This window comes from Strix uralensis, chromosome 6 (genome assembly GCF_047716275.1).
Source record: "Strix uralensis isolate ZFMK-TIS-50842 chromosome 6, bStrUra1, whole genome shotgun sequence".
NCBI lineage: Eukaryota > Metazoa > Chordata > Aves > Strigiformes > Strigidae > Strix > Strix uralensis.
Window position 1 is genome coordinate 43,927,517 of NC_133977.1, and position 27,221 is coordinate 43,954,737.

Sequence of the window (27,221 nt, forward strand, 5' to 3'; positions counted from 1 at the left end):
TCCTCACCCGTGTTTGTTAAACAAACTGTTTTATTCACACAAGGCAATGCACACATATTGCAGACAGGAGGCCAAATGGGTATTCCAATAAAACAGATCCCCTATTCTTAATACTGCAAACTCTCAAAGATAATTTTCTGTCAGAACTGTGATACATCTGTGAACCAGTGCACATTCACCTCAGACCCCAGACGAGAGAGAAGTAGAACGCTGGTGTGATTCCAAAGCTCAGGCATGCCCTTGGCTGGTGGCCAGGTCGCTCGCTGGCCAACCGGGAGATGTTACGGTGCCAGTGACGGGAGCAGAGCTGGGACGGGTGTGCTCACAACCTGCCCCAGCTCTATTTCCTTCCCTTCACTTTTCATTTTTCACCAATTCAAAACAGTTTGAGTCAGCTTCATGTAAAATTTAACTGGTAAGAGCCATAAATTCTAAAAAGTTATTCATTCAATTCAGACACATCACAGTGTTCAACGTAAGCATGGGTAGTGCCTATTATTTCTTAGAAGAGATGCATAGATCAAAACAAGAAAAAAAAAAATCTTCCTATCAGAAAATAATTCCTGTAAGAGATTGCAGCTGCAGCCACGTCCCGCTCAGCTCTCCTTTCTAGGGGACAGCCTTCAAAAGAATTACACTGTTCCACAAGTCCATGAACATCTACAAACAAAACCCAAAGTCAAATGAACGCAGAACATTACTTTTAAGCTTTACTTGTCACGGAAACAATCTGGTTTTTTAACATTGTAATTTCTGTACCAAATTAAATTGACAATGCATTTGTCACATCGAGCCTGGATGAAAGACCACAATTTCTCAAAACACATCTCTGCGTAGTGCTATTACAGACAAATTCAATTGTTGCTTTCAGCAGACTAGAACTTAGACATAATAGGTTGCCAACTCATACCAGAAGAAGATTTATCTAGTATTGATACTGTCAACACCCATGAAACAAGTATATTACCATAAAAGTCTCATTAGAAAGTTGCACAAATTTCTATGTCAACCATTAGGAGTTTATATGAAAAAGCAGAAGTTATCTGCCATTGATTCCTGATATAAAACAGTAGGTAGAAACCTAATGTAGAAATCTGAAGTTAGAGAAATCCTTTGGCAGCATGTTCAGTTACAATCAGGCCTTAAAAATAAATATGATAATGTATAGAAGTATGAAGAGAAAAAACAGATCCTATTAACACCAAAACCCTCTAAATACACTGTTTTAATAATAATTAAATTATTTTACACTATCTACAAGTTGCATATCACAGAATTAGGAATATAAGAGTTGACAGAATGACAAATCCTGCTTTTATAAAATTTCAGGCTTTAACAGTATGCATATATGTAGCTGTGTAGAAAATCTCAGACAAATGAGTATATACAGTATTTATATTTAATTATTAACTGAAGGTAATCAAATCACATCTGTCTAGTCATCTCAATTTAAGATACTCAATATTTCTGCTGGACCAAAGCCAATAAACACACCTACCTTAGTCTCAACTGACTAACAAACATGGAGAATCTATATAAATGATAGCAAGGTTTAATTCAACTACACACCAACTTGGAACAAAGCTCTTACAAAAAAAATCTCCAAACAATAAGAATCTTGAACAGCAGCATTGAAATTAATTATTCTTCTTGAAGAACACAAGGAACATGTTATCAAAATACTTCAGTATTGCAACATGTGTTATTTATACTCAACTACTTCAAGGCGAAGGGATAAAGACAAATTAAAGTCATGTCAAAAGGAAAGACAAAAGCTTCCTTCCAATTGCACAAATTTAAATTAAAAAAATGATTTAAAGAGCAGGTCCTGAATACCTTATTGCATAAGCATGAGGCTGCAAATGAATAAGGTCATGATACTAAATAATTAAATACAATGTAAAAGAAATAGAGGTGGCGCCGAGTGAAGGGTGGTTTTTATTTCTCAACAAGAGTCTACAATCTGATAGTTCTCATTTGGTAGAAAACGTGTACACCAAACATACTTCTTTACATTGGGGAGTTTCATACGTTTACTCAAGATGTTTTTATCAGTGATTTGCTTCCATTTTCCCAATTTAAAGATTACTACTCATCATAAAATTATTAAAATAGGTATAAATATGACTATGCTAAAGTGAGTAGGTAAATAGTGATTTTTGTTTTTTCAGAGGTGGAAACCATAAAAGAAATCCCACATTCTGGAAAGATAATTCAGCTCATCTGCTCCTTTTGTACAAACCCCACCCGTTAAAAAAGTGCATCAGGGAAGAAATTCTTAGATTTCTTTTCTTAGCCACCAAATGCTACGCTTCCACGGTTCCAAGGCAATTCCTTTTCTAAAGACACATCTGTCATTTTCAATATGCAACCACTCCTTGTATTAAACGAGGAGCACAAGCCCGCTCGCAGAGCACGTGTATGCTGCCTATCCAGACAGTGCGTTAAATACACCTTTCCCAAAGGGTTCAAGAGTTTCTCTGGCTGGAATAAGTGTTTATTTAGAGACGGAAATGGTGGCAGAGAAAGGAAATCCAAGAGAGAGGCAAGAACCCCCTGGTCCCATAAAGATGATTCCTGTTCCGCTCAGCTCCCCGTTGGAAAGGGAACCAGGCAGACTCTCACAGTCTTAAGAAGCTTCAAACATTCTTGAGCCCCCTCCTTTACCACAAGGAACTACAATACTCCTTCACTTCTCAATACATCCAAAAAAGGAAAAGAAAAGAGATTCTGGCTCAGCACCTTGTATCCACAGAGTGCCCACACAGTCAGCTGGGAGCGTCCCTTGCCTGCTCTTGCAAAGCAGACTTGTGCTTGCAGCACCACCTCTGCCAAAAGACACGAGCGAGTTCTAGCAAAACCCCACCTGTTTTCTTCCAGAGAAACACATCAGAAGTTCTCTGGAGTTTCCGAAAAAATCAAATAGGCAGCACTATAAAAATCTCATTTCTCGTATTTCTGTAGGTACGTGGTCCCCGCTGTCACAGTATCAAATCATTTTCTCTTCCAGCTCTCATCTGCTGAGCTCGCGCAGTTGTTCCAATTATTCAGCGCACGTCACACTGTAAAGCTCACTACAGCAGCGCAGAGAGGTGGTGGGGTCTACATCAGCAGAGATTCTCTAAAGCCACTGGGCTAGAAGGATTACAGTAAGATACCAGAGGAGGCAATGCATAACGAGAGCAACACATAACAAAGATTAAGCGTCCTCAAGTTTTCAGAAACACATTTAAAAGAAAATTATTTTTGGACAATCTTTTAAGATTCACAAGTGGTGTTTCTTGAGAGAACTGAGGTAAGGGCTCCAAGTAATCTGAAATTATTTGAAACCATCAGCTACGCTACTTCAAGCTATCTTTATGCAAATGCTTAACAATCAGATCTGATGCCTATTTTTACTCTGCATCACCCTAATGCAGTAAGTTGGGTTATTTAAAAGGAAAATGTATTTTGATATCTGTGACAGGTATTCATAAAAATCATTAGGTCAGGCAACCCTTATGCGTTAATTCAGAAATAAGAGCTGGTTTGTTTTTAAAGGAGAGGCTGTTGATGGTAATTTGTTTGTTGCTGTAGAACGGAAGGAGCAGGAACTGCCATGGGATAGCCTGGTCCTTGAGGCAAACTAGACGTATTATTCTGGTAAGCCGACATATCCACTGACATCCCCAGCTGCTGCTGGGTGTACGCAGCTGTGCCGGCGCCTGACGGAAGGCCGGTGTTCTGGTTCACGTACGTCTGGTTTAACACCGCATCTGGTCCCGGGCTGCAACAAAACAAAACAAATGGAATTCTGACAAACTCAGGCCTATTCATCCGATAAACAGATTTGCATGTAAGAATTTTACTTAGTCCAAAAGCGATCCGCCTGTTGTCAAAATGATCAAACAGCTTTACGTGTCCCTGTAAATATCCCAAGAACACACAACCTCTAGGCAAAGCAGTAAAATCACCATCAGGAAGAAGGTGATTTAACAGTTTGCTGAAGAAATACCTTAAATATGCAGCTTGAGCTGGCTGAGTGGCTCCAGAAGAATTTATATTTTGAGGCAGAGACCTCAACTGCCCCATCTGATCTGGTCCGAGGCTGTAACCCGGGGAAATGGTAACTTGGTGAACACCCTGGATCATGTAGTTCCCACTAGGTGGCTGTACAGGATACGACTGTAAATCAAAAAAAAAAAAAATATACCTTTTATTTTCAATTAAGTAGCAGCAAACGTGGCACAATACCACTACAATGAACAAATATGTTAGGGTTCAAAGGCTGAATGAACAACAATTAATCTTGTCAGCAAGGTTCTAAAACCAAAACACGTAACTTCTCATAACGTGTTTTAAATGGGGATCCTTTATTTCATCAGAAGGTACCTTCTTCAGAAATGCACTGCTAACAATTTCAGTGCCTAGTGTCTGAAAGAAGAACCTTCTGTATGACGTACAAGACCTCTGCCCCTCCCAGAAACCTTCTTTCTAATTTGCCTTGTCTTTAAAATGTTTGATCCTTACATATTTTGATGCACAGAGCTGAGTAGGAAGACGGGCACCATACGAGGTTTGTTATTTAACACATTTTGGAAATTAAAACATAAGAATATTCTGAGACTGTAATGCAAAAGGAAAGCACAAACTTTAGTTTCCTGCATTTCTGCTTTAGGATAACGCAAGTCTTTACTCAAAATTCAGATAGAACAGGTGGTGTAACATGCTTATCTACAGAAGTCTATGCTGCGCCCTGGTTTTGGGCTTTGGATAGTGTACGGACGCCGAAGGGATAGACAGTTCTGCACCAAGGAACCATGCTAAGCTCAGTGTGGTTAACATTATCTTACATTTTTCACCGCTGGAAGCGTGCATCTTGGAAGAAACAGTAAGTTGCCTTTTGGCTTAAATTACTTTTTAACCTCCAAATATAACGAATCTTCCATCGTTACCACGAGTTAAGGACACGGAATTACTTTTAACTGACACATTTTCAGATCTAGCAGTTGCTATGGCAACTATTCTTTTCCGACTGAACAATTAACATTAAAGTAAAATTAACTTGAAGTAAAAACACTCATTCTACACTTTCTCCAAAAAGGGTCTTAAAAAAAAAAAATCTCTTTCACCTCCATTTTGGTTTTCTTAAAACATCAATATGGCACATTAGAGATACTGTAAAACAGTTTGGAGGAACTACACCCCCTAATACAACATGTTCATTTCTTAAGGGGAAAAAAGAAGAGCTAAAACCAGACTAGTGTTTCTATATTTAGCAAAAGTACACTGCACTCATGATTAATGCACTCCTATTAAAGTTCACTCACATCCCCGCTATTAGATAAGAAGGTAACGTTTTACTTTGAGGCTGAGGACACGACTCACAGCAAGAATATCCACCGAGCTGCTGAAACACACAATTCTGACTGTAAAAAATTAATCACGGACACAATCTTTTAGTATTTTCAATACAGTACCTTTCTGTTAAGTAGAGCAAAATTAACAACTATCCCTCACGGTACAAGCGGGTCACTGCAAGTCGTTCTAGTGCATAAATGGTATTTTATGCTAAAGGCTATAAAAAGTCACCAGGCAATGTCAGATTGTTCGTAGGCTAGCAAGGAAGCGTACACTTCATTTTTGCTGTCATCTTTTTAAATAGAAATCTATATTAGGAAAGTCTCTATTTCCAGAAAGGGATACTGACCTGCACTGAAACACCAGAAGATGTGGGTGGGTATTGTGCAGGATGGTGGAGTTTTGAGTAGGCCGAATACATCGGCGTTTCATTCATCAGTTTGTTATAGAGCTCCAGAGCTTCTAGAACTTTCACATTCAATTCAGATAATTCTGAATGTTTTCTGTTTCAAAACAAATATATGCAAACACTAAGTTTCTCTAACAGCTGGTGTTAGACGGTAAAAAAGAAGAGTGGTCATTAAGCAGTTTTGAGTACGCAAGAAAAGGAAAAACGTAAAAGGTAGATGGTCAATTTCTTATGCATCTATGTTGTAAAACTGTCATTGTGTTTCTTACACCACTGCGTTTCTTACACCAGTGGGACTGGAAGGAGAGTCCAAGTGGTGCACAACTCTTCTTCCCTAGCTGCACTAAGGCAAGCCACTCCACTGGTGTGAGTGACCTTCTCTTTTCACTCTCAAACAGCCTGAGGGGGAAGAGGTGAAGACAGCATCGAATAGATTTTCCTGTCATGGAGGAGAGGCAGCAGCAGACTGAAAACACCAAGCTCTAGACAGGCTGTAAAAGGCTGCAGCCAGAAAGCGCCAATATAAAATGCACCCAGTAACCTCTGTGGTCAGTTCTGGAGAGCAGCAAGCAAATCTTAGTACACACACTGGGACCTCGGTACCAAAGTGCTAAAAAAATAAAGGTAGAATTGTCAAAATGCCTTTCTCGTAAGATTTTCTAGCTTGGGAGATGAAAGTGCCAAAAGAAAAATTAGTACAACTGCACAATTTAATGTAAATGACAGGAGATAACACAGAAGCTACGTTATGGCTCACCTATCTATCTCTTCCAGTTTTTCATCTATCATTGGACCCATCTGTTGACAAATATCTGTGAAGACAAAAGTGTCAAGGTAATTAGTGTCTTGCACAACTGAAAGTTTAAATGCAGCCAAAAAATAGTGTATCCAAGTACACTAAAATAGCATACGAAATTGGAGAGGGCACCTGGTTATCATGTGTACCCCACTCCTCTAGCCCAAATAGACAGGAAAAATACTTTGGTTATTCTGCTTTGTCATCCTTTCTCCCTCAACCCTCTCAAACAAGGCTACTAATGAAAAACACGGAAAATTTTGCATTTTTTCTTGCACTATGCAAGGTCTATGACTTTCAACTCCTACTGGAGTACCCAGCCTAGACCGCCTACGCATCTCTCTAGGTCTGCTGTAGCGCAGAGCTTCCTTTACCTTCTCTTCTTCCATTCTAGGAACACTCCTTCTTTAACGTATGCTCAACTGTTATCACACACATTGAACCAATCAGCTCTTAAATGAACTGAACTTCCCCTCCCCTCCCAGCCAGCAGTTATTTTGGAGAAATTTTGACACAAAATTAACCGCTTATTTCAAGCGGAGTTTTGATAGGTGGATGGATCTTGTGAAGGCTGGGCACTGTACACTAGCTGGAAGTTACGCAAATCACTCTGCTAAACACAGAGTTGGCTTGGCAACTATTAGAAAATTTAGAGTTATACATATAGCCCCACGCTCCCACTGTGAAATAAGCTGTTCTACAGCACACTATTAGTACAGACCACGGTTTCTCTCTGCTTAAAATAAATGCAAAAGAATCACCAGCTCAAACCAGAAAAGGGAAATGTAAGAAGAAATAAAAAAACCTAGCTAACTTAGTGCTCAAAGTACCTTCTGAGTCTAGAAGATCTGGAGAATCAAGTTTTAAATCTGTAGGATCTATACTCTGAAGTACCTGCAGTGTTTTATCCATCTTATCCTGAAAGGTGAAGAGATTAAAACCAGTTATTTCTGAAGCATGGCAGAAACTCTTTTAATTTTCAGATTTTAAAAAAAGTTATTTATATAGAAAGAATTATCCACTAACATTCAGTAACAAAAGAATGTTTCAACCAGTGTAAATTCTCAGCAATTTTTTACATTCAAAATGACTGCATACCTCATCTATATAAACTGGCTCAGGCTCTGCTTTCTTAATTTCTTCTGTAGTATCCTCAGGAACAGGATTTTTATCCACAGTTGCTGAAAGAACAGACATTAGTTTCTTTTCTGCAGCTGTGTTACTATGCTAACTTAAAATAGACATTTTCTCCTTGCTTGCCATCAGATCTTTTAATGAGAGAAAAATTTGAGTAACTACTTTAAGCAGTGATGCACCTAACTGCTGGAGAACGGAAATGAGTTTGCCTAGAAAACGTTCTGACAAGAACAGCTTCCTTTGGGCTGTTAGCCTGATTATGAACCTAAGCCCAACAAGGGAAAGACTCCTGAGTCATATTAGCATCTAAAAACAGCTCCAACACATGTACAGTTCCTTTCAAGCCAAGTCATAAGTGTTAGGATTTATTTTGGTATCCTGAGCATGAATAAAGCTGACAATGTGATTCTTACAAACCACTGACATGGGTATGGATGTTATTCTGTGCTAGGTCTGATGTCTGAAAAGAGACTTTGACATTTTTAAATGGCAAGTTACTGGATTCATATGTAATATATTACTGACAAAGAATTATGGTAAATTGAACTTCAAAGAGAATCAGAAGACAGAGACTGTTAAAGTGAGCTGCAGCAGCAGTATATGCTTGCTTGCTTGCCTGAAACATGGGTGGGATTTCTCTCTCAATTATTTCCTTGGGCTAATTTCAGGAAATTATTTTGCTGATGGGCTAATCAGTAGTCCCACCTTTCTAAAATAATCTGTCAGCTTTTAGTAGCTAACTTACCTGCCTCGGGTTCCACATTTAAGTCAGAAGTCACAAAATTAGATGGAAACAGTCCTACTCCTCTATGATTTTCACCTTTCCACCAATTGGTGTCACTGGGGAAATAAAAGCCGTATTACAAAACTCTGAACATTAACGCTTCACGTCAGCAATATCTTGTGCTTCTGACAGAAAACCTGTGATATCTAATACGCTGTTTCCCCGTGTTCCCGATCACAAAGGCAAAGGAGAACATTTGTAAAGATCAGCAGCCTGGCAGCAAAGCCAAAGACAGGAGCTGGGGCAGGGGAGTGGGAAGGAGAGGAGGGATCGGGGGAAGTCAAGTCATTCAATAGCTATCACTCAAAATTTAACACAACTCAGATTTTAAGACTGATTAGATGATAGCCCATTATAGCTTCATCTGAAAGTTCACCAGTAGAACACAAATGGGCACTAACATTAGAAATAGATTTGATCTGTCATGGTCTATTAAATTAGAACAGCATTAGCAGGGAGGAAGTTCTGCTTCTTAGCTATCATTGGAGCAACACTGATAACAACAATAATTATCTTAAGTATCAGTTTTATTCTTGGTAAATGTGATGAGATTTAACAATTTCTGGAAGTTGCTGGAATTTAGCACTGTAATGCGTGTGTATACTCTTATGACATATGTTACAACCAACTCATGTTTATCTTAAAAACCACAAACAAATTGGACCTACAGCACAGAATGAAACACCCAGCGTAATACAGGGAGGTTGTCCCTGCACCAAAACGACCTGAGGTCAAAAACTGGGGGTATGGAAAGAACAGTGAAAGATAAATGGATGTGAGGGGAGTCAGAGTGACAATATACATTTCTGTGGGGAAAAAAGCAGAGGAAAGATTTGCTGTCCCAAGAAAACCACAGTTCTGGAATAAAGACACCTTCACTGAAATATATTATACCTGTCATCCAAAACAAAAATAATTTCTCCACTTTTAAAGGTGAGCTCATTGTCCTCGACAGCTTCAAAGTCATAGAGAGCTCGCACCTTCCTTGAGTTCTGATTGTTTTGCTGAATTTCTGCAGATGGGTACAAGGATTTAGTTTCCATTTGTTGCTGTTTCTGCTCTTGCAAAGACAATTCGATAGCTACAATTAGGGGAGGGAAAATAAAAAAAAAAAGGAAGTTTGTATATTTTATCCCTGTATACAAAGGCAGTTTGCTTTCCTAGTAAAAATAAATAGAAAATGATTTATTGTTATATTATAACCTCATCTGCTCCTCTAGTATTTTAAAATCTTTGCTCCAAACTACTAGCCATATTTCAGATTTCAACAGCTTTACTCTGCCCTGCAACAGGATTAAAAGATAGGTCGTAATCACGCACAAGTTGTGAAATGTTTAAAAACCCCTCTGCTTGTCGCGGTGCAGCCCGCTATGGGAAGCGGCGCACACACTGCTCGTGTCAGAAGCATCATTAGCATGATTTGAAATACGGATACATTCTTCACTGTGACATCTGAGCAACAGTGACTATATCCAAGACAGAGGAAAAACAATAAAGCATTTAAATGTTCTGATTCTTTTAAAGCATTGAGGTGAAGGCTAAAATCAAACGTGTGGGTGCAGAAGTGGAGAGGCCAAGCACTCCCAAAGCAATGCTAAGGGCACCGTGATGGGGAAGGGTATGTCTCACCCAACTCCTCACCCACAGGGGAACACCCTCATAGCATTTTGAATGATCCCCAACATTGGGTGCCAACCTGCTGAGCCCTCTGTCAGTTCTATGCAGCAGGAGAGAGTACAGCTTCCCATTTCCATGCGTTTTAACAAAACTTCTACGCAGCCTTCTAACCCAAGGCTGTGACTAGCAATTTACCTTTAGCTATATCTTCATCTTCTTTGTTCTTACTCAATGATGAACCATTCTTAGCAGCATTTGTGGTAGCCTGCAAATGTATTAACAATAGAATAAGTTCAGGTTACAAAGGAAAAAGAAAGCTCTATAATTATATACTTAAACCAATTAGTAATCAGTCATTCCTGGTTCGCTGCCTTACTGCAGCATTTCATCGCTGAATCAAGATGACCTTCTGGAAGGAAAAATTACCACTCTTCAGAATCTCAGCCAGCTTTTATTTTGTTTTCAGCAAGGGACAAAGTAAAATAAATAATCAGATCTAATTTAAATAACTGATCTCATTTAAATAACTATTTAATCTCATTTCTTAAAGTGAGAATACTCATTTAAATGCCTACTCTTTCCACCTTTGCCCTTCACCTCTCCCTTCAGAAGGGAAGAGAAGTCTTTGGAGTCCCACATCTGTGAAGATTCAAGTATTAAGCAGCCGCTGGACTTTCTGAGAAGGGAGATCTCTCTCCGCATCAGAGCACAGAGCCACCCTCCATCTCTGCTGGTGGGACAAGGGGAAGGAAGAGCAAATGTACATCAAATTGGGAGCTGCTGACTTGGATAACACAAGTCTCCACAACCACACAGTGAAATTGTTCTTCGTTTTCATCCCGACAGGAAAGTCTTCCTGCACATACCAGGAACAAAGAGCGTCATTTCAGACACTAGCCGTGTCTAGGACTTACCAATGGTCCTAGGAAACAATTCTGTACAAAATACTAATAAACTAAATTTTAGCTTAAATTTTAATTAGTACTAAATACTAACAAACCTCAGCTCTGCTTGTTTGAAGTGAAGTGTACGAGGTAAAAATACCAAGATGTAATTTTCTATGTATTTGTAGGAAAGGAAGCATAACTGGTTGCCAGTACTCTACATCTTCCATGTTTCTGCCATATGTTTTAACACATATCCCAGATTTAGAAGTGAAAACATCTTTGTGGAGGAAGGAAAGATTGTAAAAGTAAAAAAACCCACAAACCTCTGTGTTTAATACAGAGAAAAGTAAACTTCATGTAAGGAATACGTAATAGCAGCTGCAGTTCTAATTTTCAGGACTGATCTTCACCCGACTCATCATTAACGTGAAAATATTCAGAAGCATCAATAACAAAGCATAGGAAAAAAACACCCGTCCTCATTATCTGCCAGCTAGATTAGGCATAAAGCACCACCAGAAGTAAAATCCAACGGGTGAGGTTAGGGATTGGAGCACCCCACCTGCTGCAGAGCCAGGACAGTTCCTGACAGCGACAGGTAACTGCAGGAACAAGAAACGGGGGCTCGGGAAAGGAAAGCATAGCACAGACCATCTTCAAAAACATCTCCATTCCTGAGAGCTTTGGGGAGGCTCTGTGAAGAAAAACGAAGGTATGTGCTCCAAGTCAGCAATTACAACCAGGAAACACCAAGTACAAAGCGTGGGCGTAGAATTGCTTCGATTTGAGGTGGCGACAGCTCAACGAAGCTCTAAAAATGATCGGAAGAAAAGAACGATCTAAGATAGAACAACTCATAAGGGCACCATGAAATAGCCTTTAGTCTGTTCTTATTCTTCTTAGGAGGGCAAGGTCATAAAAAGCAGAATGAATACAAGTGAACCTCAGCGTAAGGAGACAACCAAACTTGAAGAAGGATCCTACTCTCCTGATCAAAAGCACAAAGGATCTCACTTGGACAGCTTTTGATTTTGTTCCCCGCCAGGAACGGTGAATCTAACGCTACCTTGTACCCCAGCTCAGCTCTTACCTGCGATCCAGCTGCAGGAAAAGTTACACCTTCTTCTTTTAAAGATTTAATAGTTGCAGATATTAAGCTACACTGCGGGTCTTTCTGAAATTCTTCCGACCACTCCACCATTAGAGTTTTTAGCTTTTCACAGACTTTTGGATGAGCCTAGAAGACAAAATTGCATAGAAAGGGAAGTTTGTACCTCAAAATTAACAGAAAGAGTTGCTCCCTCGGAGTAAAACTTTGTTACCAAAACCATTTTACTACAAATACCCTTAACAATAAGTAATTGTCTTGATTAAGAAAATTTGGAAAACAGAGCCTAGAATATACAGTCTTTTATACACCGATGCTGATATTAGAGAACATGCTTAGCTTCTGGAGCGTCATCCCTTCATCGGAAAGCTGGTGCAGCAGTTGCAAACACCATTACCCCAGCGCAGCAACAGACCGCAGGTAGTTCAGATTTCCCCGATTCTACCAAACAATTTTAAATCAGGGCTCCTTCAGCCCTCACAGCAGTCTTCTGAGGCCAATTCTCTTGCGCAGCCAAAGCTTAAATCTTGCAGGCAGCTCACCTACCTAAACTGGTGTTATTTTAGTGGAGTCAATTTTAGGCGGTTAAGGAATAGTTAAGGAAAAAGACTGACAAACTTTTTTACTTTTCAAATGTTAGCCATGTTTCCATCTCACTAGTTTTGGAGAAATTCGGGCTACCTACCCCACTTACCCCAACTTTTCTGTACCTCTATGTTAGTTACTTTCCATCTTACCTCCATTTTCTCCTCATTACTTCACATTTGTATCATATTTTATGACCTCTGCTGTCTTCTCCTCACGTGCCAGAACACATTTCTCCCTGTGGGCTTCTCGGGTGACAGGATCTCACAAAAACCTGATCTCTGCATATACATACGTACATCTGTCTCCTGCATGATGTCAGTGCCACCCAGCTCGTGGGACAGTTTATACTATTAGCTCCTGAATTAGGAGCTGAGGTGCAGGGACAGTCTGCTAAAGGAAGGTATTTGCTGGGAGTGGGGGCAAACCAAGATCAAGTCCATGCTCTGCCTGCAATTCCTCTGGCATGAAAGAGCCTCTACAGTTCCCCTTCCTCCACAGGATTTAGGGCTACTGTAAATCCACGTAGGATCACTGATTTCAGTCAGCACTGCAAATTTTATGCGCTAACAACCTCACCCAAAGTGATAATCCGCCTCCAGAAAAGCAGGTCAGCGTCATGTGTTGCTCTACTGTATGGCTAAAGAACACCCTTCAGAGTACAGCTCAGCAACGTTAAACATCAGCTGTTGTTAATCCTGCAATCACGTAATAGCCTTAAAAAATTTATTGGAGCAAAGAGAGCAACTCCTCAATAGAGCAGCTAATATACGTGAAGGTCACGCCAACGCTACAAGGGTAAAACAGGCAGCAAAGCACTTCAGGCTCCGTCCGCTTTCTGGTTTTGTTGACAGCTGATGAAAAGACTGTTGTGTGACCCCAAAGCATCCCAACTAACCGCGGGACACTTGCTGGCAAAGAAGGGTTCTGGGGGTGCTGGGCTCCCCTCCAGGTGTTTCCCTTGGCTTGTCTGGACAAGAGCCTGGGAGCGCACAAATGCGGCGCACAGCCAAGATCTCTCCTCTGAGCAGGATTCAGGCCCCACTGTAAGCCCACGCCTTGCGTGCTGACCAGTAAGAACGTTGACAAGTTTGGGCTCAAGTGTGTGTTTAATTGAAAAAAGAGATGGAGCTTGATAGGCTCAGTATCAGCACAAAGACATTTGTTACACTTGTCTGAACTTATTTTCTTTTGGAGAAAAGGGAGAAAGTACAAGTTTATCTGCCCTCTGAAGATTATTCCTCCAAGTGGGCCAGGGACACGGGTAAAACAAGTATTTCTCAACAACAAAATAAATTATGCTCCAATAATCCATTCTTTGGTGGGATTAAAGGTTTGCTTTAATGTCCACAAGTGCTGTCAGACCATGAAGGTCAACGTTCTGTTTCAGGATGGACCATGGCTCATGACATCAAAGGGGAGGACTTTAAGACCTATTTTTCCATACAAAGCAAGAAACTGAAGAGCTGTGAACTCATTTTGCTTCCCAGCAGTTTTATTAGTTTCCTTAATTGCTTTGCTCCACCTCTGATGATTCCAGGCCTCCCATATATTTGAAGACTAACTTCTTTTTAACCCATTAGCCATTTTTGTCTTCAACCAGAGCAGTAATTAGGGGAAAGCTGTTTCTGCTTGTTCAGTTCATTACACCCAGATTTAGACTCCATCAGCCGTTTGACCCTAACCACTTAGGTCTTCCTTTCTCAGTTACCTCCTCATTCAGCATTCTGAGAATCTCTGGGAAGTAATAAAGTTGTCTGAAGACTTTATCCTTTTCCTTGTAAAAAGGTAGTTTAACTTTCTCAGTTTTCCCTTTGCACTTGAGCCCGTGAATTTCATTCAAGCCAAATAAAAACTCTCTCCAAGGAAAGTTGCCTTCACCATTATCAAATTGAGTTTAGGAAGAGTCACAGATTTTAATTAAAATTGCTTATGTAATTTTGTAAAAATTTGGAGTCGGTGCTGTGAGCCTGTCACTTCTTTAATATATTGTATGTTCATATTAAAAATTAAAGTACACAAATTTCAGTGATAAGACAAACAGCCAGCAGTATCTGCAACTGCACCAAAACTAGACAATGCATATTAACCAGAACATCAGTTCTGCAATTCTTTGCTGTGCTGAGACAAAGCAGTTACCAAAATAATCTTCCACCAGTACTTAAGGTCCTAAAAACTTACCTTATTTATTATACCTCGAGCTTCACTAGCAAAGTCACGAGAACATACTTCTAAGTGAAATATTTTTCCACAGTTTGATACACAGGCTCCTAAAAGCTGACAACAGAAATACAATTGTTAAAATGTATGACAACAATGGAAATAATGCAAAATAAAAGCATGAAGAGTTCAATTTAATTCTCTGTTCAGCATGCACACTCTCACTGACCTCTACTGAAGGAATAGAAAGGCATTAACTGATCGGCACACATTTAATAGCTGTGTTACATAAAAGAATACAAAGTTTTTTTGAAAACAGTGATAGTCTACTCACTGTAAGTGCTTGCAAAGCCACATGGGGAACTTTGTGATTTACTCTCTTCATGATGGCTTTAAGGCAATCCTTTGCTCTGAAAAAGGAACAAAGAAACTGTTAGTGATAAATGTGACTGACACAATCTGCAGAATGAATGATACCAAATACTCAAGTTGGGTGAGCAAACAAAATTGGGTCTGTGGGGGAAAAAAAAAAAAGTAACCTAACCTAAACTCTTCCTAGAGTTAGTCTGGAAAAAGTGTTTAACAACTTGTTTGTTCTTACATGTGTATGGGATTGGAACAGACTCCATTCTTAGGCTGGCATTTTGTATTAATTTCCATAAAACTGCTGACTGGTCATAAAGGGAACAACTGCCATTAAGTTGAGGAGATGGATTTGAAATAGACAATGAAAGAAATGTCTACATAAAAAAAAAGAATAAGAAGCAGTGATGATTAAATAAATGGTTATTTTACTGGCTACTGTAAGGGGTCTCTATGGATTTCATTTAAAAAATCGTGCTCACAGCTTGTCAGCTCTTGGATCTCATTTTCAAGACACTAAGGACACATAAAGATTTTATAATTTGTTTCAGCAAAATCTGAGATACGTATAATGGTTAGCACTCTAAACGTTACTCTGCTAAGGAGTTTCAAACTTAAAATGAGCATTAACAGCACGCACCAGCTACGTGGGCTGAGGCCTGTGTAAGGCTTCATTAATTTGAATTAATTTATTATTTTGAAGCCCCTAAACCATGAAGTCTCCACGTAAAGAGCTGATGCAGTATCTTCACAACTAATACCACCTGCAGTATACTCGCTATTACCCCAGCACAGAAGCCCCTTCGCAAGGCTGCGTTTCTCTGCGTGCCGGAGCACGAGAGTTTTCAGCCAGATCTCTGCCAAGATCCGATTCACCAGGAATCCAGCGCACAAAGGGCGTGAGGAAACAGTTGACAACCTGCTTCAATGCAAATCCTCTCTCCTGTCAAAGTTGTCATGGAATTGCAACCTTAGGCAAAGCTTAAAAAAACGCCTGAGCCAAAATGAAACCAAAACTGTTTCACTGTCAACACTGTTAAGATGTTTGTGTCAATGTTTTGTTCTGTTTCAATGTATTGTGTGTAAACTGCATCTATATTCACCGTTTGGTTCTGTGAGAGACGAGAAGAGCAGGACGTGACAGGTTCTGAAACAAATTTTCTGATCATTCCCACATGTTGCACATTTAGTTCACAGTGGAGTTTTGTGTACGCAAATTTATTTCCTTTTGGAAAAAAAGCTCCTCTGGGCACACCAAATGTGCTCCAACTTCTTGAGGAGCCATGAGAGACAGGGCCAGTGACAGGATCTGCAGACAATTCGCTGGTGCAGTTATTTGGCTGAGGAGAAGAGCTTAAACCTGTTCTGAGGGGGGAAAAAAAAAATCCCCAACGCCCCGAGCTTCAGACTGGATGGATGCAGTGGGCTCAGGACCACTGCACTGGTTTACTACTCCAGCCCCACTGCTCTCAGTTGCTTGGTGATGCAGACACAGCCAGAAGTGTGGGTTTAGTCCCAGCACTGAGTATGTTTGGTTATAGTTAATACATGGACAATCAACTGAGTCAACATGCTTGTTGTTAAGCTATGTATTTATCTAAGGATAGGCAACAATGTTTATTATTTTCAGAGGATGGCTCTTAGTGAAGGGCAGGAGGGAAGAAAACTCACAAAATTGAAGTAAAATGTGCTAGCAGTAGTGGTATTTAAAATTCAGAGTTTAGGATTTTATTGTATATAAAAAAATAAATATTAAGATTTAATTACATGTTTTATATATATAGTTCAATATTTTGCATGTGTAATTAGAAAAAACCCCAACCTAAATTTTTTTACAATCTCTCCTCCTCCAAAACAAGGAGGTTTAAAACAGCTCCCTCTACAAAAATCTTTTGGCACTAAAAAAAAAAAATATTTCTAATAAAGGACTCAAAGCATATTCTACACTTCTTCAGGACTAAAGATTCCTGGATTGAATAGATTTACTATTAATCCCTGTGGGAGGTAATTAATTAAACAAAACAACCCAAACTTTATCAGTGTAGTTATCTTAAATGTTACATATAACTGATAAAAATTCTCAGATCACTTAAGAATTCAGCCTATGCACTAACTCAGGTTTACTTCAAAATTTAAACCATGTTATCACTCAAAAAGATTACCTTAAAATTCAGCAAATACTTTTGGCCATTATGAGACCACTGAACTACCACTTGTGTTTCAGTGTCACCGCTGGGGCTAAACTGATTGAAATTGATCTGTTTTGATCCCCATTTTCTCCCCTTTTCTCCTCCATCAGTCCCTTCCTTCCTAATGACTAAACACCGACAGATTTCTCATCATAAACAGCTAATCATCCTAGCTAGATAATTTTCTGCAAAGAAACTAGTTCACGTTTTTCTACTAGCACACTTGCTTCTCAAAATTTATGCAAGATCATTAAATATTAATAACTTGGTCTACTGTGCAAAACTCAATAAAAATTGGAATGCGCTCAGCATATACAAATTGCTGTACTAGAAATCCTGTTGGAACACTTCTTTCAAAGAGTTTTAAAGCCAGCTACGTGTATCTGTAGAGCTCACAGCAGTGGCAGGGTGACAGCAGTTTTTGCACAGCTGACTACGCTGAGCGTTTTGAGATGCTCTCTGAAACTCTATTCTTCTGTCCATAAACGTGAAATTCCATGTCGTAAGGCAAGATGCAGCTTACCCGTTAGGAGTACTTCCAACTTTGTCACATATATCCATAATAAGACCCCAGTTCTCACTGGTGTTACATTCATTTGTGGCTTTTTCTATAAAGAAAAACAAAATTGATTAAGTGTAATAGCCTATTAAGTTCAGAGTCTAGTCAACAAACGCTTTCTCAGCCATAGACCAAAAAAGCAGACTCCACATACAAAACACCGAGAGGCAGCGTCTCCTACAGATTAGCACTAGTCCTTGCTATCTGGTAAAGTCTTACGTAGTTTTCAGCACTGGACTAACAGATGTGATAAGTATTTAAAAGTTCCAAAACCAGAAACAACTCTTGAACTGTAATATTGTAAATGATGAAAAAGAAACTGCTGCTGTACAGTTTGTTTAGTTACTCCAGGTCTAAGTCATCGCCCCAGTCTAGAGTTTGCTTGAGCTCTCCTAACATTTGCACGTCATTAAATATTTCACATGGATGCTCCAAAAAAGGAAAAAAAAAAAAATCTCTTTAGGACTCTAAAGGAAAGCCACCTCCTCATCAACACACTCATTAAAATATTTCTTTCTACTAGATTTTTCAGAAAATCTAAACGCCACAGCAAGTGTTGAGATAAATAAATGGCATGGAATGATTAATAAAAAACCCAGAAGGGGGCAACAAAACCCAGACTGTCAAAAGAATGTATACTTAATTATTATTTGCAACATTTCATTTTACATACTAACTGATAAGGTTTAATGCTGTTTAATTGTGCTTTCCTTTCAAGTTTTTATTAGAGCCATGTTATTTTAATCACATGTAAATATTACAGTTTTATTAAAATAGCTTATAAACAGCAAATTAAATATTTTATACATTGCATCTGCTGGTTTAGGATTTAATTTTAACCTGCCAATTTAATATTTTAAGGAAATTCAAAGCTAAGTGCTTTTAGATTTTTGTGTTATATATTAATCCCATCAGAATGCACTTCATAATCATGGCAGTATCACAATCAGTACTTTTACAGAATTTACTTTGGTAAGAGAAGCCACTAAATCCCTTTGGGAGCAAGTATTTTAAAGACTATTTAGTAGATTAAAGCAGAACACAATGCTCACTCGCTATTACTGTGATGATGCTCTCTGACAGCGGCTCTTCCAAAACTACAAGGTTTGCTGACAGCAACAGTACCACAGGATAAACCCAATTTCATGTGTGCAATTAAGCATCTTCTCTGATAATCAGCTTCACTACTTAGTTTTACAGTTAAAAGTTGCAACAATACTGGCACTAGCTCAGCAGAACGGCTTCCACAAAGAGAGCGCAAGCATAGCAGTGCCCCTAAAAACCTTTTGTTACAGATGTAACAGCAGAACAAGAAGGAGGAATGGAAATTTAAAATTTTGGCCATAGGTTACCTTCACAAGCTTAGACTATTTAAGGGAAGCAAATACTGTGTTGAAAGAAGGTTCCTACAGCACAAACCTTCTTAAAAATTCACCTGGAAAGGACATAATCATTAAATTTTCTTTTAAGCGCATTGATATTTTTAGGACACTAATACAAAATTCATTGCTTGTTCTTGAAAATAAATGAGCACCTGCAATTTTTAACATGTTAACATTCAAGTCATTTAAAAAAAAAAAAAAAATCAAACCAAAGCAACCCCCACGTGCCCATCTCCTGGATATGTGAACAGAAGACAAGCATAACTCCACACTTGGGGCACACAGTTTCAGCCCTGTGTCCCCTATGAAGTTCCACCAGCTAAAACTGCTTTTTGAAAGCATCACCTTGCACATCTCCATCCCCAGGGGTGTGAATCCTCCTATCAAAACCCCTCAGTCGGATTAATCCACCTCTCCAAGGGGCAGCAGCCCCCAGCTGTGCGCGTACAGCCAGCCCTCCAACAACAAACAGCACCAACGCCTCTAAAACTGACCCGGCCCATCATTTACCAGCACTGCCTGACTGGAAACCTCTCACCCCTCTGAAATTCCTGGAGTATTTTAGAGATGCCTCTTTCCACAAGTCCCCCTCTTCCAGGTGTGGAGAGGGAGCAGCCAAGAGTAAACACTAACAGACAGCAGTAGGTCAACAAAAAGGCACAGAAGCCAAGAAAAACTGAGGTGGTGTTTCACACCCAAGTCTTCAGAACCACAAACAGCGATGACCAGCGCCACACTGGGGCTCTTCCAGCTCCCAGCCATGCCCACGGGCTCAGGAGGGTGCGAGCTCAGCCCAGACACTGGAGTACTTCAGCATGGGTGGGCTCAGCTGGCGAAGCCTCGAGACAGGTATCGTCCTACCTCTAAGCTCTCTTGATCGTTTTGTACACTCCAAAACCCCAAACCCAGACCTCCACACTTTCCTCTTCATACTCCCTGCTCTTTCCCTCCTCTGCTCTCCTTTTAAAATGGGAAACAAAGCAAATCAGGTAATTTACTCTTGGACAATTTATTTAAAAAAAAAAAAACACAACAGAATTACATCCACAAAATACATACAAGATGCTTTGAGAGGACACACTTATCTGATTCACTAGTAAAAAGCTCTCTTCTAAAATATCACAGCAAAGAAACAAACTGAAATGGATACTCAGACCTAAAAATGTGTCAGAAATTTAAAATTACTTTTGACTGTTCACAAGCCAGAGCAACGCAAGCTAGCCAACTGACCCTGCAGTGTCAACACTGCGAAACCAAGCACCTCGCATTGTACACGCTGTCACGCTGAGCCAAAAAAAAGATCCCCACAAAGGGTGCCAGGTAAGGAATGGGGTAAAACTGCAGCTCCGTAGGGCTCCAGCTCCCCCAGCCCGCTGGGACCCCCCAGCAGTTCTCTTCCCCTTCTGGTGTTTGTTACACAGATGCAGGTGTCACTTTTATCCTCTGTGAAAGACTCAAAAGCGCTTGCCAGAGGATATATTGAATTTTCCTGGACCCTTCGAGGAAACGGCGATCCGCTTTGCCTGCCATGACAGAAGACATCCTGCGCCATCCCCATCAACTCTTCCACCGCCAACAGGCTTCACTGGGAAGTTTCCAACTCCACACCTTCTACACCTTGAAGAACAGCACAGCTGCTGTTACACTTAAGTGCTACTTACTCACAGCTCCCATTCGTACACGGAGGCGTGTCAAAGGCAAACTCCCTCCTCTTGTATCTACGCGGCCTGTTCTAGGAGCCGATGTGGGCCCGGTGAGAATACGAAGGCTGCCCCACGACAAACTCTTAACTTTTGAGGTTTTCTTCCCTGCCAGCATGACAAATTTAACAGCATCTGCTTTTTTGCTTAACATGAGCTCCAGCTGAAGAATAATCTTGAAGGCTAACTACTTCACAGATGCTGAGTGTGGATTTGATCAGAAGAAACAGATGTGGGAAGATGCATTTTCCAAGATTTTTTTCAGTGCTAAGAGAATATAAACTTCTAAAAAAATGCTATGACTTACACTCTGTAGTCCTCCAGTTAATAAAGGAACACTAGACTTGAGCTTACTTTTATAGAAATAACAATAAAAGCAAAAAATGCCTTTTTTTTATTGCTGCTTGGTATATTTTTAAAAACCCACAAAGAATTAAAACCACAATTAATCATTTTTAACTGGATCAGTTCCCTGATCTGATTTGCCATGCAGCTGCACAAAAAACTATGCCAACACAAGTAGAGATAGCACTAAAACGGGCAGCTGGGAAGGGGACGGCAACTGTTTATTGGTATTACTGCCAAAAGAAGAAATGCTCGTCAAGCTACTGCCTTAAAACTCTGTCACCAGCTTTTCAGAAAAGAAGGTAATGCTTTCCCACTGCATGCTAAAGTCAAGTTTCTCAGGACGCTCCCTCTAGTACACAACATTCGAAAGGATAGCTGCATTGGAAAGGAAAGCTGAACGTCACCCTTTCCAGCCCAACTGTACTAGTTTTCCCTTTTTCACCAGAAAGGGATGGGTGATACAGGTAAATAACACCAAAAGACAGGAAAAAAAATAAACTACGAGGACTGCAACTGGGCAACACGCGGCAGTCCTCAAAAGCATCCCTGTTCACATCTTTTCAGACATCAAGACCTCAGCCATAAGGATCCTGGTGTGATGCTGAAGTGTCCCAGCCCTGCATTCAAGCAGGTGGGGAACCTGCAGGCAGAGCTCACAGCCTCCACACCCCACAGGCTCCGTCCAGCGCCTCTCACGAGGCCCGCTGCCTTTTCAGCAAGGCACCACTAGCACTGGGATCCCTCCGGTTTGCAAAGACAAAAGACACCCAGCCCCCTTCTAATACAACACCCAGAACTTCGCAGATCGGGTAGGATCTATATTCACCGTGGCAAGAAGCAAGGAAAACAGCACCAGCAACTGGGGGGAATCTTAAAATACCTACACGAACATGAAAAGGAAGACAAGAAAGGGAATTGCCAGAACTTCACAGCCCCCAGAATTCCCCAAGCGTGATACGGGCACTCCAGAAGTTCCATGGAAATCTCTGCCAAGGTAACCAACGTGATGCTTTGACTCCTACCCAAAGCGTAGCACACTGATACGCGACACAAATCTCCCACTGAGTGCTTCTGCTGCAAATCTAGATCCTGTTTAACACATGGCGTTAGCATTTGACACTGACAGAGTCAAATCAACAACCCTGCTCTGATGGCAGCTCCACCTCTACACTGCCTAGCCCATATGATCTTCAAACTTGCAAAAGATTTTGTTATTTCAGTCCTGAATTCCCTTCAGCCAAGCTTGGCATCAACACCAAATAATGTGTCAGTTTTTTAAAAAAATAACAATACTAGAACATAACTTTTTTTCCCCACCTGTGTCAATTTTTATACTGGAAAGAAAACAAGCACTCAAGCACTGATTTAGCACAAAGAACTTTTCAATTTGATGCAACATTTGCTAAAGACTCTGATCACTAAAATAAACATTTTCTAGAGACTGATTTGCCCCCTGAAGCCACGTGAAATAAAATCTTGTCTGCACATAAATATTTCGACTTTTACACAAAGCCATTCTAAGTATGCAAAAACAGGAGTTCATACACAAAAAGTGAAAGATAAAAAAAATTTGAGGACTACTCCAGACTGCTGTTTTTCAGAAGATAAAGCAGAACCACATGGATGAAAAGACGACATTTAATCCCACGCACCTTCATTTGTTTGCCGTGCCTTTGTATAGCCAAATTAGAAAATTCTAGCTTTGATTTAATTAGTGTTTAGAGCCATGATGACACTGTAGTCATATGACTCGTATTTCCAGTAACACTGCACGGTCCACGCTGTCATTGCTGAAAAGGCAACCCTACCTTTAATGATCCCAGGTAGCAGCTAAACCCTATTCATGTCACTCTGAATATTGTATTCTAAAAAAATTGAATCAGCAAAGTGGAATGTTAAAATAACTTTTTGCAATGTAGATCCAATTGACCGAGAAGGCTTTTTGAGATACAGTTTTTGCTTAAAAAGGGGGCCTGACGTTTTGTTTCATCAAGTCAATTGGCCAATAACCTGAAAAGCAAATAATTCCATTTGTCAGACAATCCGCAAACCGCAAGAAAAACATTGAAGACTAGGGAGAAGTTAACAGACTTGTAACAGAGACCTGTTAACACAGCCTGGAAAGCACCAAAATGAAAGTTACCAACAGTCACGTTTTATGTAACAAAACGTCCCTCATAATAATAAGAAAAAACAAACAAAAAGTGAGGCTATGATGTATTAAAAAAATAATCAAGGAAGGGGTGGGGGAGCAGACCAGTAATAATCTCAAAAATGAGGAAGAAACACCATAAAAGCGCAGGCTCAGAACTCAGGAATTTTCATCAGTCAAATCAAGGCAAAACCACAGACTGAGGACTGGAAATACAGTACCTACACTTAAGTGAAAAAGAAACAGCCAAGCAGCACCCAAAAAAGCCCATATCAGCTTGTCCTCAAACATTCGCAAGACTTTAGACCAAACGCTGAAGCCAAGAATTATTCCAGACTGAGAAATGAAGGGGCAACGTGGTGAACTGGACCAGAAAGCAGCTACTCTGGTAGGCAAGGACATCTTATCAAAGACTAATTAACAGCAGCTGTCTGTTCAGAGGGCAGAGAAACATTCCATAGGATGTCAGGTGTGAGTTATTGGCTACAGTTTTGGGATCACTCCACAGGTAACATAAAGCACTCTGATGAGGGTGGGGAAAGCTTACTCCCCAGACACCTCAAAAATTGGTCTTGAAATCAGTATTTATATATCCTGGCTGACCCTGACAGCAAGGGTAAGGGTCTTGTAGGGAAGCTAGCGGAGAGCTGGAAGGCATCATCAATAAAAAGTAACACATAACACATAACGTAAGGGGAAATGTAAATCCTGGAGGATTAGGTAGAAAAAGGTAACAGTTAGTAGACAAAATGTAAATTCACACAGTCACAGTCAATATCTTCCTAGAAACTGCTCAGCAGTTGGAAACAAGAGGAGAACGAGTACGCTAAATTCTAGCACAAGAGGACACAGGCCACCAAGGTAAAGCAGCCACAAAAGGGCAAATCCAATCCTTGAATGAAACACATCAGGTAAACATTTCAGCAAAGCAGGAGGAAACAGGAAACGCTATCGTACAAGTTATCAGCAATCCACGATACGGTGTACAGTTCTGGATGCCGGTCAAACTACACAGAAAAATACTTCCTACTCCCTTGATCCTGTCAACAGTCTTATGGAAGAAGGCTAACGAAACAAAAGATGAAAGGGAATGAATGGGCTTGTTCTCTATTGAAGGAGCAACTACTTAAGAGATGAAGGTTAAGAGGAAGGACAATGCTGGGAAAACAGCAAGCGCACATGAACTGACTATGAATAGATTTAGACAGGAAATTAAAAAGCTTCTAACACTCTAAAGAAGCGAACTTTTGGAGAATCCTCTCAGTAAGAAAAACAGATGAAAGAAACCACACTCCTCTAAAACACTATTCCACAGGTTAACCTTGCGACACTGCAACTACAAAGCAACCAAAGCAGATGCCAAAGAATTAAGCCTCTCCACAGCTCTGCTGAAAAGCAAAATTACGGGTGTAGAACCAAGGAAACAAAACCAGTTGCAGCAAAGCAAAAGTGTGTTCTCCTACATTCTCTAAAGGTGCCCCAAGAAAAGAGAGGAGTTCGGTCTGAAGAGAGCTGGATCAGCCTCACTGCTGACTGCTAACAGAAGCGGGGTCCTGCTCTTCCCGTTAACCTCTGCAGGGGTGTCCTGCTCCCCCTTTTCACTACCATTTCACAGCCTTTGCTGCGCAGATTCAAGCCACCAAACGCCCAAACTCGTCACCTTCACAAATGATCCAACTCACAAGCCAAATACTTTCTTCTGGAAAATTAGTTTTCTGCCAAAAAGCATTGAATCAGCTCAATGGTGAATCAAAAATAAAAACAGGGTGGATGGGATCATGGAAAAGGATCTCTCCTTTCCAGTAGCATCAGGCCTCCAGCTGGACTCAACTATTTTCTTGGTATGTACCTTTTTTTTTTTAATGAAAAAGGCAACAAAATATTAAAAAAAATTAAATCCTTACAGATACATATCAAAAGCGGGAAAACCTGCTCACATAAATACTGCAAGTTGAAGTACAGACCATCCACATTTGACAGTTTGATATTCTGGGTAGTCTAGTTTACAATGGAATAACAATTTTTTAAAAAGCTCCCAGTGTCAAACAGATTTTTCCTGGCAAGGGACTGTAAGATTTAGCCTCAATAATTACAAAGTTTCTATTCTCTTGCACTTATTTAATTGTAAGAAGTGCAGTTACACTCAATATATGCAAGGCAAAATTTAAGAAACTACAAGTGAACAGACTGCCACTTTTGAAGTACTACAGTCTAGAAGTTCTTGAAGCATTTAGGTTTGCCACTGAATTCTGCACAGCTGTGAGAGTCCTCACTTCAAGAAGCCTACACTTGTGCAAATATATTTGTTTCAGCCATGTGAAAGTAAGTCTGACAAAACAGAAAACTTCACAAGGTATTTGAAACAACTGGACTACATGTAGCTGGTCGGGCAAGTTTCTACTTTCATTTCAATCATAGCTGAACATTACAAATCTCACAATGGTTTGTGAGAAGAGGAAGGGGAATGCTTCTGTTGCACAAACTTTGCAGACGCATTAAGAAAACAGCACAACTTATACTCAACAAAAAAGAGCTGGTGTGGTAATAGCAGCACCCACATCCACCTCTTCCACCTGTTTACTTCCTGGCCTTGACAGAAATTCTAAGAATGTTGAATTATTCTCTTCCCTAAAATTCCAGTGTAACAAGAAATGTAAGTCTGACTCTGGTATCTAGCTCAATTTAATTGCTTTTTCTAGTGCTTCGATTTAGAATAGGCATTGTTGAAAGAAAAAAAAAAGAAGAAAACCCCTAAAAAAGCAACACACAGAACAAGTTTCATGCTCAAGAAAACACAAGACAGAGCAGAAGCACAAAACAAAACAACTGAGTCATCATCTTCATCCTGTCCATGGCACCAACTCCAGCCAAAGTTGCTTCATGGTTTTGTCATGAGAAGAAATGTTAGCTCAGGCTTAACTTCATGCCCCCAAATCAGTCTCTAGACGCTGCCTTAGTACCAGGTACTGAAACAAGCATAAAAATCGGATCCTATTGATTTGGATAGAGTTGGTTTTCACCCCCGAGTTCTACACCAAAACAAGCTTAACACACCACTGCACTCCACCGAAGCCTAGCAAACCGAGCAACGCCCTGCGAAAGGCAGGAGGTAACAAGACACCCCAAAGACACGCTGTAAGAGCTGTAAAACTTCAGAAGTTACAGCAGAACGGGCCACAAAACCCTTCCTTGAACTGCTGGGCGCAAACAGGACCCGCGAGCCCTTGAGGCCGCCGTGCCGGGGCACCCGACTGGCCCCGTCTCTCTGCGGAGGCCGCACCGCTGCCAGAGACCCAGGAGGGCAGGTCGGGATGGGGGACCCGGGGTCCCGTCCCAAACGCCGCAGCGGTTTTCCCCTGAAGCTTCGCAGCGGGCCCACCGCACGGACCGGCTGCTCACCGAGCAGGCCTGGAACCGCGGCGTCCACCACCGGCCGCCGTTACTCTTTTTCCCTCAGAAGCCCAGGCCCCGCCGCGGGGAGGAGGAGGAGGCCGCTCCACAAGCACCGGCCCAGCCGCCGCCCCGCCGCCCCGCTCGCTCACCCACGTCCTGCTCGAAGGGGTTGGGGGCGAAGAGCGGCATCCCGGCAGCGTCCACCCGCTCCTCAGCCCAGACACCCGGGCCCAGCGGCCGCCCGACCCGCCGCCGCCGCCCTCCCGCCGCCTCAGGCCCCCCCGCGCCTGCCCCGCCGCGCCTGCTCGCGTA

At 40.8% G+C, this 27,221-nt stretch overlaps 1 protein-coding gene across 3 annotated transcripts; it reads right to left on the minus strand.

The window, feature by feature from the left end:
• Positions 1-12: 12 nt before the first annotated feature.
• STAM2 (signal transducing adaptor molecule 2) lies at positions 13-27,186 on the minus strand. 3 transcript variants are annotated; one of them, XM_074873860.1, is made up of 14 exons: positions 27,059-27,186; positions 17,899-17,983; positions 15,158-15,233; positions 14,845-14,940; positions 12,061-12,207; positions 10,279-10,348; positions 9,361-9,547; positions 8,428-8,522; positions 7,644-7,726; positions 7,376-7,463; positions 6,507-6,561; positions 5,690-5,843; positions 3,995-4,164; positions 13-3,766 (listed from the first exon to the last, which is right to left on the minus strand). In XM_074873860.1, exons 1-14 carry the CDS (start codon positions 27,096-27,098, stop codon positions 3,535-3,537), a joined length of 1,578 nt encoding a protein of 525 aa, XP_074729961.1. In that variant the 5' UTR covers positions 27,099-27,186; the 3' UTR covers positions 13-3,534. The 3 variants fall into 3 exon arrangements, with proteins under 3 accessions (XP_074729961.1, XP_074729962.1, XP_074729963.1); XM_074873861.1 differs by lacking the exon at positions 27,059-27,186 and adding an exon at positions 26,916-27,022; XM_074873862.1 differs by lacking the exon at positions 27,059-27,186 and adding an exon at positions 18,987-25,242.
• Between the last annotated feature and the right edge of the window lie 35 nt (positions 27,187-27,221).